Consider the following 18336-nt stretch of genomic DNA (forward strand, 5'->3'; position numbering starts at 1 on the left):
AGAAAACAGCTGTGATCTGGCTCTCATGAGCAAGAGAAGAGAGCGAATCCCTCGTCCGGTGCTGCTATATATATCCTCTGCTGGCTCCTCCCCGCCAGCCGGCTCGCCTCGTCTCTATTGTCCGTTGTTGCATTTAAACAGAGGGTTGGTACTTTTCACATTCAATATATGCTTAACAAGCCTTTTCTCCTCATATTCTCTTTCATCACTTTTCATGTAACACATTCTAAACGCTGTAATCAATACTCCAAAATATACAGAAAATACTTCACGGCTGGCTTGGTTTCCGGATGTTGTCACATGCTACTTTCGTCTGTAAACAATATTGTATTCAAATAAACTGTACTTTCCTTTAATATTCAGCATGGTAGTATCTCGACATCTATAGTTGTAGTGTTAAATCAGTAGGTTTCGGTTTGCACCACTCCATGTCATTTCGCTACTCAATTCACCTCTTTAGGAAATCGTATATTAGCCACATGCTAAATGCTAACCGTAGATGAAGGATTTTCAGAATAAAAGCTTAACTGCTTGTGCACAAGAATTTCTGGTTTTTCAGCATAAAAGAGCATTTAACTTGACAGTATGTTTAAACTACATTATGCCATAAAACATTGATTTTAATTTCTAACAGTATTCACTTCAGGTTTACGAAAGTAACTGTAATCAGATTACTCGTTTTTCAAATGTAAAGTAACGCCAGCTGAATACACTTGATTTTTGTATTCTGATTACGTAACGCCGTTACATGTATTCCGTTACAACCCAACCCTGTGAATATCTCTCCGGACTGTCCATGTCATTTCGCTACTCAATTCACCTCTTTAGGAAATCGTATATTAGCCACATGCTAAATGCTAACCGTAGATGAAGGATTTTCAGAATAAAAGCTTAACTGCTTGTGCACAAGAATTTCTGTTTTTTCAGCATAAAAGAGCATTTCACTTGACAGTATGTTTAAACTACATTATGCCATAAAACATTGATTTTAATTTCTAACAGTATTCACTTCAGGTTTACGAAAGTAACTGTAATCAGATTACTCGTTTTTCAAATGTAAAGTAACGCCAGCTGAATACACTTGATTTTTGTATTCTGATTACGTAACGCCGTTACATGTATAACGTTACAACCCAACCCTGTGAATATCTCTCCGGACTGTCCATCAGCAGATGAAAAACACCCACCTCTCCGCCTCTTCCAAGGGACGAGGGAACCGTGCGGCAGAGTTTCCGTTAAATTTTTTTTTCTTCTGACAGCCCAGCAGCAGGAAAGGTGGGGAGAGGGAGGCGGGGTTATTTCATCGTTATCAGAAAATGATCGTATCCCTGCTGGATGAGGGCAGTGGGAGTCTGGATTTTAAAAAAAACCAAAGTTCATTAGTGAACTTTGAGCCATCATTTATTTTGCAGGCAGCTCTCTGCCTCTCTCACGTTAATATGGCGCGCGCCGGAACCAACAATCAGTTTTTTTTTTTTACCGTAAATGAGTTTGGTTCAGAAGATAGAACACATACAACATTAATTAAACTTGACATTTGTTCACTTGAATTTCACTTTGAATGCTTGGATATTCTCAATGGGTGAATACATATTTTTATAATAATAATTAAAAAAAAAAAAAATGACACCGAAGCTTTCTCAGGGTGGGCCAATGAGTAAACTGGGTGGGCCCTATGGTGGATACGCCACTGATTTAAAGGCCCGGTCACACCAATCCGATCTTGGCCGTCGATGGGCGTCTGGCCGACGATGAGCGTCGTCACGCCCTACTCAGATTGGTTTGTCCCGCACCATCGTGTCTTTTCAGCCGTGCCGACACCTTTTCGGCCGCAGTCGGCCAAAGGCTGTCGGCAAAATAAAACACTCTGATTGACTATTCAGCTAGCGAATCAGTGCATGAGAAGCGAAACAAAAGTGAGGGACCCAAACAAACTATTAAGAAGGCAAATCTGAGATTTCATTTAACTCCAGCTCTCGACACAGGTTCGGGAAAGCCCCATGAGCTTCTCGTTGTAGAGTGAAAATGGAACGCACACGCCATTTGTTGTTTGTTTATATCACGCAGTCTGTTCTTCTTCTCTCGGTTATCACGCAGTCTGTCTTCCGGTTGATGCCTCTTTTTAATGACGAATACACACTACCGCCGCCTGCTGGTAAGGAGAGTTATTGCCACTCACGCATGCGCAGTTCGTACGTGCTTCTTGGCCGTCGGCTGAAGTCTTTGCGGGGTGTTCCAGTGCGACACATGGCCAAGACGCAGAGACGCGAGGCGACACATCAGTCGGGGGTCCGTCTGGATGTTTCTCAATCTCGAGTAAAGCTGCTCCAGAGCCACTATTTCAAGCATACTACGTCATTGAGTGCCGCCGAAGTACTGTTCCAATGTCCAGCATACTTGGAATTCTACCGAGCCCGGCGTAATGCGTTTGGAGAAATTTGCGTTCCGGTGACAAGGGGTGCATTTCATGATGGGGGTGCATAATTTGACACAACACCGGCCGTCAGCTAACTGAGCCCAGTGGTCAACAGCCTGCTGGCGATCGGCTCGGTTCGTTGACGACCGGACGTACTGTGATTCTCCAGAACACATAGTTGGCCAGTCTGCCCCTGTGTAGCATATTATTTTCGATGACAGATGATCAGATCGCCACTGGGCTTTTAACTAAATCAATCAATCAATCAATGTTTATTTATATAGCCCAATATTACAAATGTTACATTTGTCTCAGTGGTCTTCACAGTTTGTACAGAATATCAGTATGACAATACGACACCCTCTGTCCTTTGACCCTCACATCGTACAAGGAAAAACTTCCAGAGAAAACCCCACAGTTTAAAGGGGAAATGGGAGAAACCTCAGGGAGAGCAACAGAGGAGGGATCCCTCTCCCAGGACGGACAGACGTGCAATAGATGCCGTGTGTAAATCGAAAAGATAATACATTACAACATAGGTAGACCAAATATTTGGAAATGCATGTGTCTATAATAAGAAGATGAATCCACGAGGATGTCAGCAATCTTGTGGGAGCCATCAGGGAAGTAGTATGGTGAGAGTCTGGCAGGACCGCAGAGACAGGTTCAGCCACGACTCGAAGTCCAGGACTCAGATCCAGTACTCAGGACACAGCCACGCAAAAACTGCGGCATGTACAGCTCCTTATACTGCAATGTGTGAAGTGCGCTACACCCCTGATCGTTTCACCATCATGGAGGAAAGTAGCAGAAAGTCGACTGGAGTTAAAGAGAGCGGGCCTAAAAGTTATCCTTCTGCGCTAGATTGCGTTCATGGCTTCCTTCTGCCGGGGGAGATGCGCTCTACCGGCAGTCTCGTTCAGGATCCGAAAATACAATTTAAATATTTTTGCACACTTATTCCTGGTGTGCCACTGGTTGCCGATCCCAGGTTTAATGCAATCTGCCTTTTTTTGTCCAAGAGACTCCCTTTTAAGTTACTACCGATAAATTGTTCTTGAAAGTCAGGCCATGCTAAAAACGCTGCAGTAGGCTACTTAAATGAGAGGGAACTAATTAAGAGCAAAGTTACAGACTGTGACAGTAATTACAGAAGCAATGACTTGACATCCTTCCTGCGCCTTGCCACATTTCACGACTACCGGCTCCTTTGGAAAATAGTCAAATTGAGCGTCATTAACCCCCTCTGAGGTTTTTAATTATCACACTTTTATAGGTTAAGATTATTCCAATGCTTCCAACCATATACTCATTAATTATATCAATAAAGCTGCAGGAATTCCTTGTGTGCGTTGCGCTAAAGACGGCCTTAAAAGAGGTAAAGGGCTTCTTCACGTGCAGTTGTGATCCACATGTGCTGTGAGAACTTCATCCACACCCAAGCTTTCCTGTTTAATTGATCTGACATGAGCTCAAATGGAATAGGCTGCTTTTCTTGGACGACAAACCCAACTGTCATCTCTGTGAGTCATGTTAAACTGCTTAATGTTTGGACAAATTCCCCTGTCCTTCCTGTGTGTTGAAGACAAAATTAAAAAGGAAATTGAAAAAACGGAGCTAGATAAATCCCAAAATTGCCTTGGTTTAGAGTACCTGTTTGCGTGCGTGTGGTGGCGGTAAACACGCAGTGATGTGGTCATTGGAGAAAACTAAGAGTTCCGGAACGCCTGAGGAATGAGATCATTCAAATTAAAGCATGTGGCAATACCAAATGTGGTAACAAGCTACTCTGCAGTGCAAGTTCAGGAGCACAGGCCGCCTGAGAATGAAGCAGACACAAAGTAATTGTGGTGGAACTACTTAACAACCTACAGGTGATTTTTGATGTAAACAAACATTACTTTCACTCTCTTCAACTCAAACAGGATCTATATATTTTTAAGCAAACACCACTTAAATATTGATATGCACGCACGCACACACACAAACCAGCTACATTTGAAAGCGATTTACCAGTGAAAACACCAGATGCATTGAAAGAACCTATAATCCACGTCTAAAGTTTCAATTTCGGCCGTCCGTAGATGTCTGGCCGTCGATGTCTGGCCGTCGATGAGCTTCCTGTCGCCCTTCTCAGATTGGTGTGTCCAGCACTGTTGTGTCTTTTCGGCCGTGCTAACACCTTCCGCTCATGTTGAATCGGGAGGGCTGTCGGCAAAAGGCTGTCGGCAAAATAAATCACTCTAACTGGTTGTTCAGCTTGGCGAATCAGTGCATGTGAAGCGAAACGGAAGTGAAGAAGTCACACACAGACAGCTATTATTTTTAATTTTCCACTAAACATGTTTTTGATTATAAGTCGTTATGTGAAACAGTCAAACAGTTACCTCTTTTGAATTAAGAATACACACTACCGCCGCTTGCTGGTAAGGAGAGTTATTGCCACTCACACATGCGCAGTGCGTACGTGCTACTTGGCGGTCGGCTGAAGTCTTTGCGGTGTGTTCAGGGCCGTCCCTGGCCAACATGAGGCCCCACGCAAAGTCATAGAGAGAAAAAGTCCCTCCCTTTCCGGTGGACTTCCATGGGACCTTATTTCGGAAAAATTATGTATTGAGGTCAATGGCGAGAGAAACGTTATCTTTCAATCCGGTTTCAATTGTGTCACGAGCTACACATATGATGTTTGTCAATTTAAAGTAAAAAAAAAAAATGGTTGCCGTAAAACTGTGACGCAAGACCTTTTTTGTGTGAAACGCTCAATGAACTACATTTCTGGTCTCGCAAAATGACAAGGCTAAGCCGGCTGTAATGCTAACTAACGTGCTTGCTACTAGCTAGGTAGCTAACTTGATCCAGCCAGCCACTCCATGTCCTTTCATCAGACGGGAAGCGAAAGAACGAGTAAGACATTGCTGGTATGATTACAGCCTGGTACAAAGCACACAGGCATATTGTTAAAGTTATCTTAGCTATCTCTTATATTTAGTGGAGGAAAACAATTATGACATCACTTACTCTAAAGCGACTCTGGGGTTTGTAGTCTTTCTAGTTGCGTATTTTCATAGTCTTATATTTCAACAGTTTAAGACAAATTCTGACTTTTTTGACATGGAAATAATTTTTTAAGATTGACAAACATCATATGTGTTTTCATGGCACAATTCAAATGGGATCGAAAGATACGTTTTCTCTCCCCATTGACTTCAATACATAATTGTTCCGAAATAAGGTCCCATGGGGCGGAAGTAGAAGGGCGGGACTTCGCCTCTCTATATGATGAGGCCCTCTGTTTCGCGAGCGCCGACGGGGACGGTTGCTATGGAGTCTCGCAGTGGCGAAACCTTGCCGCGCCACACTAATTGCGCCGCATAGGTGCACCGCATTTTCGGCTCACTTGAGGCCCCCTCCGCAAGGTGAGGCCCCACGCAGTCTGCATGATCGGCCTGTAGGGAGGGACGGCCCTGGGTGTGTTCCAGTGCGACTTTTTGGCAAAGACGCAGGAAATGTGAGGCGACCATAGACTGTGGGTGTTTCTCAATCTTGAGTAAAGCTGCTCCAGAGCCACTATTTTAAGCATACTACGTCATCGAGTGCCGCCGAAGTACTGTTCCAATGTCCATTATACTTGGAATTCTACAGAGCCCGGCGTACTTCATTTGAAGAAAATTCAAGGCTGCACATGTGTAGACTCCGCGGTCTTAAAATCCCCACAATGCTTTGCGCACGGACCAATTTCCCCAAATCTGTGGCGGAAAATGTAAGGTGGGGCCTCTCATATGACGCAAACCTGCACACTTGCTAGCCTGTTCTACTCTTTGTTTTCCGAATGCCAGGAAGTATTTTTTCCTCGCATCTGAAGCAAGTGACTCGAAAGACATGTGCTACCAAGAAAGCGTACTCGAGATTGAGAAACACCCAGTATATATAAAGCCGACACAACAATCGGGTCCGTCGGGATGTGTTCTTTGGTGTGTCAGGGCCTCCATGAAGCGCTCTCACTGAGTTTAACATCCCTTTGCATGCTGGTCCCCAGTTGAAGCGGAACACTGTGGTGATATTAGCAGAGGCTGTTGAAATTTTGATTGCAGTTTGCGGTGCATATAAAGTTTGGAATGAACAACACAAATCAGCTATTTCCGGACTCATAAAGTACTCTGAAGTAAAACACCTTTTACCAGATTAGTTTTTCTTTGATTGCAAATGTATAGCAAATAACTTAAGTTGTTCGATTATTTTCAAGGAAATTTGAAATATTTTCCATTTGTTCTTGAGGTATACAGACATGACCGAAAACAGATTATTCAGACTTGAAAATGTATCACTATTATTGTTTTTCTCACTTGCCTCTCAGGTCTTCTGCAGTTTTCTTACTATGGAATAAAACTCTCTTATTCTCTAATGAATATATCCATGGTGAACGTAGCAGGAGGCCTTCCTAAGTATATTAAAATAAGCTTTGACTTGAAAGAGGTATCTGGTAATGAAAGCTCCCCACAGGAAGACTGTGGTTTACCAAACTGTCCAATCTCTGCTTCACTCTGCACTGATGCAAAGGGGCTCATTCTCTCTGTGTTCCGTTAATGAAAGACTCGCTTCAATGAGTTCTGAAAGGATGAGGCTCTTGAGGACACATGCTGAGGTCCTTGGCTGTATCCTCTGAAGCAAACTCAAGATAGCTGACTGAGAACAGAAATAAAGAAACAAAGACGTAAACAAAATATAGAGAGGAAAAAGCAGAGATGGTTAAGAATTACAAATAAAAGGGATGAGAGGGTAATGAAAGGAGATACTGGGAGACAAATGTATGCCATACTTGATAGGAAGACAGTGCCATCTAGAGACCTCATGTGATAGCATGTTAGTGCTCAGGGAACAAACCCAAACTTTATTTACAAGCATTTGTAGTCATTCAATAGACATATATTTCTCTCGTTCATCTGGTTAAAAGAGAGCTCAGCTGTCCAAGGAGAGTCAAAATGTTGTTTAAAAATGTTCTATGCTGAAAAGAGAATCATACTTTGAACCCTGTTTGCAGGATATATTTAATCCCGCCCAAGACGTTCTCAGAAAGTAACCCTGTCCATCTTTTCTAGAACTTCTCTGGATTGATATCCCTCTTGTCCCTTGGCCCTTGTGCTCCCCGCCTCTTCCACTCGGGGGTTCCCAGGCTCAGCATTTTCCACGGGGCCAGTTGGGTTTACACCAAATGTGGTTTTCTCAAACTTTGCTAATTTATCAGCTTCACAACAATAACAAATGTCCTTATACAGAACTCCATCCCTCTGTATTACTGTCCCTGGAGGATGTTGCAAGTTACTACGAGAATTAGGCAATAAGTCTGCAGGCATACGAGAAGAGAGAGATGAAGATCAATGTAGTGCGAGCACATTAAAGCTGTTCAACAATTCCAATATCAGATGGGTCAAAAAAGTTGCCTTATTAGCACATGAGGCCATTGTTTACTGTAAGGTTTAGTCTTTCTAGAGAAAGTAACCATCTATTAGAAATGTTCTTGGAGTTTCTTGATCTTAACCTGTTAAACCCCATCCCTGTTTGTCAGGTCTCAGGCTCGAAAATGACATTTCCAGAACGAATGACCATAATTACACTTCTAAAAGGGGAACATTCATATCTTTTTTGTTCTCAAAGTAATGATAAACCTGTGAGTTGGATGTAGAAAAGTCAGAATCAATATAGACGTTTTTTATTTTAAAGAAAATTTAGATTTTGATGATTGACATCTCTTTTTAACCGTTAGAGCCAATATAATCGAAGGGGGATTTCCACATACACACCAACGTTACCAAAAAAAAGTGGGGGCTTCGCGCAGGCAGTTTGACGAAAGTGAAACCAATCTCAAGCTCTGAAATCTGAAAAGTAGGTTTATTTCTTATGGATTATCAGAAATCATTTCAAAGTGACACAGACACGTTGGATTAATCTATGGATTAACCTTCAGCAGCGTTTTTATCGTTTTAATGCCATTGAAGAAAACTTTTGATCAGACAACGAAGGTAAGACATTATGCCGTTTCTGCTACTTAGCGCCACGTGCTATGATGTCTGTTTTTGTTTATTATGTCGCGAGTTCTTATCATAGAGTGATGATATAGACACCTATCGATTCTGTGTGCTCTCACGATGCTAATCGGTGGGTTTGATTTGCATTTACGATAAGTAATAAGGGTGTTATACTGTTTTTTCTGTGCAACCGCCGTTAGCATTTTTTCGCTCGTGGCTAATTCAGAGGCTCAGCGTTAGCTTTGTGTTTTTTTTGCAAAAACAAAAATAATGATCAGTTAGCTGAGTTTCTTCCCGTTACATGGATACCAAACATTCATAGTTTATTAAACATTAAGAAGCCCTCAGACGCTGTTTCCTGCAGATGATGCGTTTTTCCGCCCGGGGGCGGGTCAATGGGGTTCAACAGGTTAAAGAGGACATATAAATAAACACTCATATATTAGGGAATATCTGAGTATCTCCAAACACTGCTTTCAGAGCAGCCAGGACTTTTCAGGAAGGGTCCTTTAAGAGACAGGAGCGAACACCTTTTGGAAACTGAATCCAATACTTTTAACGTTTAACTATTCTTGGGCATGAACATGTTGTTGTAACTTCTTTTATTTAAAGGTGACCTATCATGCAAAATGCACTTTTGTACGTCTTTTATACATGAATATCTGTCCCCGGTGTTCCAGGGAACTCACCAAGTGTCAGAAAACACAACCCTCTCTATTTTCCTCCATACCAAATCTCTTAAAAAGGGGCTGCAACGGATCTGATACAGACTGATCCAGATTTGAACACTTCTATGACGTCACAGAAGTGGCGCTAAGGCTATTGGGCCAACTCCACCAATCATGAGGAGACAGCCACGGACATTGCCGTTCGAAAGCGCTGGAGACGCTGTAGTACATATGCCAGGCCTGTAGATGGTGCTGTTCTCAAAGAATCAGCCCATGAAAAGACAGTGTTAAATTGAGCGAAATGAGGAATGGCTAAAATGCATGATCTGCTTGGTATTTTGAAAAATAAAAAGTATAAATATGCCTTACGTATGGTCCTACACTATATTATTCAAATATAGCATGATAGGTCCACTTTAAGGCAGTAAAAACATTTGTTTATTTGCTTCTTGACCGAAGTTAAGGGTAAAATGTTGAAGGTAAAACAGGAAATGCTTTTATTTTGAAGCGCAAGTATGCGTCCTGCTTTTGCTCCTTTCTGTTTTGATATAGAAATGAATATGAGTATGTCGAGTGCATTTTCTCCGTCTTCCACCGTTCTTGTTGGAACCCGCTCAGTTTGGACAAGATTTCGCTTGGTTCTTCATTCAAAGCTTCTATTACACAACACCTGTAAAAAAAGCTGATTTACTAATAGTGTGACGAAGCCTTGCTAGATCAAACAACCAACACCATCTGCGAGTTATGTTGCCCTCATGAATATGAGGGGGATTGTTTTTCCACTATATTTAAACAATCCTTTACTCAGGAGATTCGGTCCTGACACTTTCTCAGATATTTTGGACTACAACAGGTCTTGAATTGGGCTAAGAGGAAAGGAGAAGGAGTCATGGATAATACAACAGGAAGCAGGGAAAGTGAGCCGTCACACGTTTTAGATGATGAAAAACATAAAGTAGAGGATATGGTATTATTGCACGTGTATTGGATGCAAACAAAGTCAAGATATACAAAGTAAAATGCACAAAGAGACATTTGTGTGAGTAACACGCTGTGCAACAGAGGTGCACAGAAGGCATGAGGTGCAAAACTCATGGGGAAGGCAGCTTTCTGGGAAATACATACAAAGTTATTCTATCCATCATGAATACATTTAATCCACAGTGACTGTTTACGTGATGGTAACATGTACATGAGTGACTTAAAGCAAAGTGTAAACTTTTCACCTGCTAGCAGTGTTTTCAGTTAAGATGCCAGAACCTTATACTGCTCATTCTAAGTCCATGCTTTACATCAAATGACATTCTCACTATGGCTATTAGCTGAAAAGTGCTACTTGAAGCAGGAACGGAACACATACCGGAGATTTGGGGAGTTAAAACACAAACAGATGAGGACATAATAAGGCTTCTCTGATAAGTTAGGAAGTATGTCAATAACTTACAACAAAAATAGCAAGATAAGATATTATATAACTTCAAAATGCTTGAAAAATATTATAAAATGTTTGCTATTAGAAAATAAAATGCAATTAGCAAATTTGGTTCACAAAGTGCTCTATTTGGGGGTTGGATTCAAATAGGCTTTTTAAAGGTTGGGGTTGGTGGAGCTCTGTGAAAGAGGATGTCAGGTTTGGTGAAGCAGGAAGTTCTTGATGGGTTGTGGCAGCGGTAACAAGGGTATGTGTTTTAGGCGACTTTTACCCATCGTTCTGCGGATCCTGATGCGACACACGTGTGTCAGCCTGCGAGGGCATCCTGAGGAGAGACAAAGCAAAAGGTCCGTCTCCTTAGCAACTGCAGCAGAACCACAAGACAGGTTCATGTTAACCTAAGTGAAAGATTGAACACAAATGTATTAACACACCAAAGAGATCTTGTGTGCACTTGAATGCAGCGTTGGCCTTGGCGGAGGTCTGCTCTCCAAAATGCCATTCAAGTTTGATTTATTATCAATGGATTATCTGAATCTGAAACTTTATACATTTTTTGTTTCCAATTAGGGTTAGGGTCAATAACTGGTAAGACGCATGTCTTTTTTCCCAGCAGGCATTACAGGTGTTAATAAGAACATTAACAATGGCACCGCTCGTTTAAAGTGCTGCGACAGTATGCACAATAGCAGGACCTTGAAACTGAAGCAGTTTAATAGAATTTAGCGATTTATCATTTTTACACCTGTTTCTACTATAGCATATCAAACTAGAGAATGCAATTCCTGAAGAAATTGCTAGTGGGAATGCTTTATGCTGAAAATGTGACGCTAAACTGCTATGCTGAAATGTCATGTGTAAGAAGAAAGTGAAGAATATAGATTGAAATGATAAATGAACACTTGGGGCTTGAATGTGTGATGAGAGAAGAAAAGAAAGTAAAAAGGCTTGGAAAAGCAGCAGAATATTTGAACTGCAAACTTCTGAACTAACTTGATGGTGAATGATCTGTCGCCATGGCAACGGCATTTGACGACACCCCATAATACGCTTAGATGCGTTGATGGCTGCATTGATACCAAACCTGTGAAGTTTTGGGGCGTTTGGAGTGTTTTCACTGAAGTTTTTTGAAAACCGTGTTTCAAGGCGAGTATTGTGTTGCCATGGCAACGGCATTTGAAGAAATCTCAAAACTGTCCCGTAGATGTCTTCACGGCTGGACTTTTAGCACACATGTGAAGTTTGAGCACTTTTTGAACATTTTCATAGAAGTTATAGCAACATCATGTTTTATGGCGAGGGATGCGTTTCCATGGAAACGGCTTATGGTGAGATCTCAGATGTGGCATAGAGCTGTTGAGGCATGGACCAGTGATATACAAGTGAAGATTGGGGGACGATTGGACCGTGTCCATTGGACTTATAGCGACATCATGTTTTATGGCGGGGGATGCGTTTCCATGGAAACGGCATATGGTGAGATCTCAGATTTGGCGTAGAGCTGTTGAGGCATGGACCGGTGATATACAAGTGAAGATTGGGGGAAGATTGGACCGTGTCGATGGGACTTACAGCTACATCGTGTTTCATGGCGAGTGGTCCGTCGCCATGGCAACGGCATTTGATGACACCCCATACTACGCTTAGAGCAACAGTTGAAGTCGCATGAAGATTTGTTGAAGTCTGAAGATTTCCTCCATTGACTTCAATGTTAAAAATGTGATGTATTATGGGATGTATCTCTGGAATTATGAAATTTATGAATGGGAAAAGTAATAGCCATCGATTCCCGACAGAGCTGAACGTTTTGATGTTTGAACGGAGTTTCTGCGATGTTCAATGCGGGAGGAGAAGAGGGCCAAAATACCGGCGGAATAATAATAACAATTTCGTCCGTAGAATAACAGTTAGTTGGAATGCTGTTAACAGCATTCCCACTAAATAAAGTAACTTTAGTGCAAGCCAATTAACATACGAGCATCACAAGTCATTTAATGATAGGAGGGTTCGAGAAGGGAATTTTCCAGTCAAAAAGTCACATACCAATTAAAGTAAACTCCCTGCAGGATGCAATATGCTCAAATTTCTATTAAAATTGAAAAAGATTATCGGTATTGATATTATGCGATTATTGGGTGGTGTAGAGGCAACAGCTCATGACAAAAAAAGTATTTAACACCACTCAAAACCCATTAATTTCAAAAAATATCAAGTAAAAAACTAGTTTCATCTAAAATGATTCTTGTGATTAGCACCAATCATCCTGAAACAGCACTCGCCTCGATTTTCCCTTAAGAACCTACTGTATCATTTTGTATCAAACCCTTGCTTTTAAATATATTTGTTTGCAGTATTGGACCTCACTGATGCCTGCACAATAATGTACTCACTCTTGGCCTCCAGGAAGACCTTGAGCGCCTCCGGATCCACCTCCCTCCGATTGGGAGCCTCCAGTGCTGATCCATCCCAGGGCACGAGGTGCGGGTTGGCCCCGTGGTTCAGCAGCAGGTGGATGAAGTCCTCCCCACAGCCGTGTCGCAGCGCGGCGTCCAGCAGGCAGGAGGCCAGGCCACGGGTCAGAGCCTCTTGGCAGACGGGCCCTGTGTAGTTAAAATCAGGCTGAGCGCCGGCCTTCAGCAGCAGCCGGAAACAAGGGAGGTGATGGTAGGCTGAGCTGATGTAGAGAGGACACACCACCAGAGTGTTGAGGGTTCGAGCGCTTAAGAGGAGCCGGGGGCCCAGCTGGTGGTCCATGTCCACATCAGCATTGAACCTGGACAGAGGGAAATTATGATATTTCAGATGGCATACTTTACAACAAATGCTAAATTCAGCCATTATAATGTGCAGACAAGGTAAGTGTCTAGATAAAAAAATATCTGGGTACAATTGACAAATTATGTCTCTTCAGTCTGTTCAGAACCCAAGGTTTTGTGCATTCTGGGAAAAATGAAAGAAGTTAAGAACTAACTGCAAAATAAGTCAGTGAATCAAATTCAATGACAAACAACATAGTATATGAAAAGGTTCCCCCTGTAACAATCCACTGAATAAACAGTATATTCCTTGGTCAGGAAACACATATGATTAAGCTGATGTGTTGAGTAGTACGCTGGATTAGCTGTAAACAGACAGACAGATACACACAATACAAAAACTCCCCCAAATAAAAGATAAGAAAAGATTCAAAGATGGGGATTTTGGAATGAAGAAAATACCACAAGTCATCAGTTCTCAGCAATAGGAGAGAAAATCAAACAAATCCCATTCTCAGCATACTGGGTAAAAAAGTTAAATACAAATAGTTGTGCTTGCTTTCCCCAGCCCCAAATCACACTCATCACAGCCAGGTTTTAGACTTCTCCTCCTGTAGCCTCACCTGATGAGCTCCTGCAGCAGGTCCAGCCGGCCCACCCGGGCAGTGTGGTACAACGGCGTGCTGCGGTGATGCCGACTCCCGTTGGGATCGGCCTTGGCTTCCAGGAGGATCCGGACACAGTCAAGGTGACCATTCACCACGGCAACGTAGAGGGCTGTTTGACCTTTAACATCCACCAGGTCCACCTTGGCTCCCTGAGAGATCAGAAAGGCCACGCAAGCGGCGTGTCCCGCTGTAGCTGCGATCCGCAGGGGGGTGCAGGGCAGACAGCCACAACACCACACAGACTTCTCATTGATACGCCTGGCACCAAGGGAGGGAAGGGACAGGTTTTTTTATCGGTTTTTGTGCATGTAAATGGTCTGCAAAGGCTAAAATCCAAAAGTACCCTCAAGAGGGAGTTTCTATCCTACAACCGCGCCGCACCCCCCTGCCTGAAAAACATCCATTGGACTCCTTTGTTTACTTCTGTAACATAATGACGACATCACACTCACACTTCGCTTGGCTTGCACTGCAAGACATTGTACGTGATAAGGGTGAGGACATCTCTAAGATAGCCGGCCAGCTAACCAAATATGAAGACCTTGAGAAAATGAAAGCATGTAAATGTTTTACAGCAGAGGCACAAAATACAAATATGAACCTGAACATTTGAAAGAGGGCCCCTTTAAATTATGCTTTACGGTGACAATGGAGGTTAGAACAACACTTTGGCTGTACAGGGTAATTTGGATTAGATCCAGAAATTGAAAATCTGAAATGATAAGACTGTAGAATTGTTCTCAAAAGGTTAAAAGAATATCTTGTTAAAAGTAAAATTTACAAACATATATTCAAATCAAGCACAATAATGACAATGAAATGTTAAGTTTTGCAGATCTTTAAACAAAGAAAAGGAGGTTTTTCAAATTAGGCAAATTAAGAAATTGTGAAGGAATCACATTTTCATGTCCTTTCTGATGAGTTTTAAGAGGAAAATAAAAATACTTTTACATTAATTCTCTATATTTATTAAAATGTCTGCTCAAAATCAAGACATGTCCTCGTGAAATAACAATGACAGATAGGACATTTTTTTAAATATAAATGCCTGAACGTCATTTAGGTTTCTAGCCCTGTTTCCGGTCTCTTTTTCAAATTAATTTGGACTTGAAAGCCTGTTTTGACAGGGTATAATAATCATGCATCACACATAATAATAAAAAACATTGTGCTTGCACTGAAAATGTTTGATAAACGTTTGTAGAATAAAATCAGGCCAATGACTACACACACATTGAAAACACTCAACTTGCCAAAGTCTTTAAAATATCATTTCTGTGTGGTAATCTCAAATAAAACATTTACAGATACCTGCAAAAATATTGGGCTTTTAACACTACTTGCTGCCCCAGGCAAGTTGGAATAGGCTGGGCAGGGAGAACCTAATGAAATATAAAGAGTTTTATTGAAAAAACAGCATGTTGTAAACCATGTGGAGTGGAGATGAACTGCCCTAAGCCCATAATAATGGGTTGGCTTGGTGTGGAGTGCTGCACACAACCACTGTGGGATTGGGGTTGAGTGACCACTCCAAAATGGACTCTGGCTCTATGAACATTACAACGTTTCCCAACCTGTGTCCAAAGTATCCATAAACCAGTGATGTGTTAGGGTCATGGATGTGTAGGAGGCTGTGGCGCAGTGCGTTGGTGTTGGGATCAGGGGAGCACAGGTTCAAACCCCACTGCAGTCAGCATGTCGTTGTGTCCCTGAGACACTTCACCCCAAATTGCTCCTGTGGGGATTGCCCACAGTATTGAGTATGTAAGTCGCTTTGGATAAAAGCGTCTAACAAGTAACATTTGTTACGGCAATCAAAATCCCCTCACAGTGATGTTGCGCTGGAAACGGTGAATTTATTGTTATTTCTTATGTTGAATGTGTTATTTAAGTTCATGAAAGCGATGTATAATGTTCAGTGACACTTTAGTGCAAGTCATTGAAACTAATTTTCTATTTGTAGCATAGAAAATAGCACTTTTAGATTTATTACTGATAGAGTTTTGACGAAATGTAGACGCGGTGTCAACAACACCGGTGTCCTCCAGTTATTCTGGCAACACTTCAGTGGATTTTTCTGTCTTTTCTTTTAGTTTTTTTAGTAAAGTCGTGACAACGTGAACAACATGAAGTTAAAAAGGACATTGCGTTGTTTTTGACCTCAGGTATGTTTGTTTTCAAAATTACCCAAATCTTTCAGGGATCTTCTGGCAATCTTTTGCATCCTTTGTGCCAATGGAGCATGCACAATTATGTATTCCTGAAACCTCACCTCCATTTTCAGCATCACAGCCGGTCTCAGCTCAGTCAAATTAACGGATGAGGGAAAATAACTCTAGATATGGGTTTAGAACTTTAAGGACCTATTGGTTTAAACAAGGGCAATTCAAGTTTTCGTTCTGGATATTTGATTAACCTGCCAAAAATTATATATACGCTCATTTATAGAGGTGTCTTTCTCAATGTAAGTCAATGGTAAATGTATTTTTGAGCCCAATTGCATCCCGTGACTGACACAGAAGTTGTAGAACCACTGTTTGGCCACTACGCCTAGTGCCACTGTGGACATGATGCACGTACATTTAAAATAGGACACCCTTGGTTAAAGGCTGGGATAAAAGTATCCAGCATATGGTGTGTGTTATGCTGTACCGTTTGTGGTAGAGATGTGTAGGGCCAAATTATATGCAGCATTTGTTTCTCTAAGGCTATCACTCAGGAAGCCTACTGAAAAAAGACAACACACAGAAACCACAAACAACTTAATGGCAAATATTGACTTTGTGGACAAAAGCTGCCAGATTTGCAGTAAAAATATGCAGAGAGAAGAGCAATGTCAAATGCAGAATTTCCAAATTGGTATATTTTTGGTGTATTTTCATTATAAAGTCTGAAATATAAAAGCAATTGGAGATATGTGGGAAAAAAACGAAACAATAATGCAGACAGATGTAATCAAGTCTACACTGTGTTACTGTGTATACTAGATTTGACTTGTTTTGCACTTAGTTCATCATTCTAATATTATAGGGATTATTATCATACTTTTAAAGCTTATATTTTGGATCATAACGTATCATACTATCATATGTGTGCACTGCATACTGTAATCATATGTTATGTGTTCCACTCATCCTTGCCTTTTTGACGTTTCTCCTAAATCCACAAGATATTCTAAAAGTGTATGCATATGTTTCTTCGCTCATGACTATCCTTGTGTGATCTCTTATTTGTGTAAAGCCCTTTTTTTCCGAGTAATCATTTTGTTTTGTTTAACAAAACGATTACTCAAAAAAAGGGCTTTACAATGAAATCGTAATAAACTCATATCACAACTATTAGCCCCTCCCACCGTCTGAAGCTGTCCTCCTGCAGCAGGTTCCTCAGGGTGTCCAGGTCTCCCACGTAGGCTGCGTTGTGCAGCCGCAGGTCCTCCTGCTCCAGAGGTTTGTCGCTGAACTGCTCCTGGAGCCATTCCTTCAGGTTACGGCCTGGTGAGGACACACACATAACATTTGCAGAAAGTGTTCAATGGCTGGAAAAATACTGAAATTAGTATTCTACAATGTATTATCTTTTAAAAAAACCTAATAAGTTAAGGTGGTTTCGTTTTCATTGAAATCAAATTTAATACAGCACATAAGACAGTTTCTCCTTCTTCTTACTACTTCATAATTTTGAAATATCATGTCGTTATTTTTTAAAAACAAACCATTTTTAAACAGTAATTAGTTGTAAGACATTTTAATTACTTTACTTGTCTAAGTCATTTTTTTGTAAAATGTATTATTATAAAGACTTTCATCACAAGGCTAAGTGTCAAAACAATTTTTTTCTTTTACTGGTCTTCCATACATTGTTCAAATCCATCTATTACCTCTATCATTTGCAGCGCTATGACAACATCAAAGAGCTGGCAGACACACAGTTGGTGTTTACTGTCTCCATGGACCACACCTACCATGAGTCACCCCCAGCCACAGCCCATCTCTGTTATTGCTGCCATGCTCATGAGGCCCCTGCCCCCTGAGAGGACTGATGAATCATGAGCCATGTTACCTGCAGCAGTGGCACTGGGCAGGTCGGACACAGTGATGAGGGGGGGGGTGTTGTTGCTGGGCGGCTCTTCGGGCTCCGGAGCGTCGGCCATGCTGCTGAAGAGCCTCACCGTCGCCCTGGAACCAGTGCTTCAGGAGAAGAACGACCCCAGTTCCCACCAAACACGAGAAACCCAGCTGAGTCAGGCAGCAGACATCAACATACACAAGCGTGACCGTGTTGGTGACGTCAATGCTCAACTTCCTGACTGCGCTCAGCTGCGCGGATTTAAAGGGGAAGTGTCACTTTTATTAACAGGGAGGTTCTTATCTATA

The 18336-nt window shown here is 41.7% G+C and overlaps 1 protein-coding gene across 1 annotated transcript; it reads right to left on the minus strand.

Moving 5' to 3' along the window:
• Positions 1-10072: 10072 nt before the first annotated feature.
• On the minus strand, positions 10073-18298 carry asb1 (ankyrin repeat and SOCS box containing 1). The gene is made up of 5 exons (XM_079666922.1): positions 18023-18298; positions 17316-17454; positions 13919-14221; positions 12930-13312; positions 10073-10864 (listed from the first exon to the last, which is right to left on the minus strand). Exons 1-5 carry the CDS (start codon positions 18111-18113, stop codon positions 10734-10736), a joined length of 1047 nt encoding a protein of 348 aa, XP_079523048.1. The 5' UTR covers positions 18114-18298; the 3' UTR covers positions 10073-10733.
• Positions 18299-18336: the final 38 nt, after the last annotated feature.

Source organism: Notothenia rossii (assembly GCF_949606895.1).
Source record: "Notothenia rossii genome assembly, chromosome: 2".
Classification (NCBI taxonomy): Eukaryota; Metazoa; Chordata; class Actinopteri; order Perciformes; family Nototheniidae; genus Notothenia; species Notothenia rossii.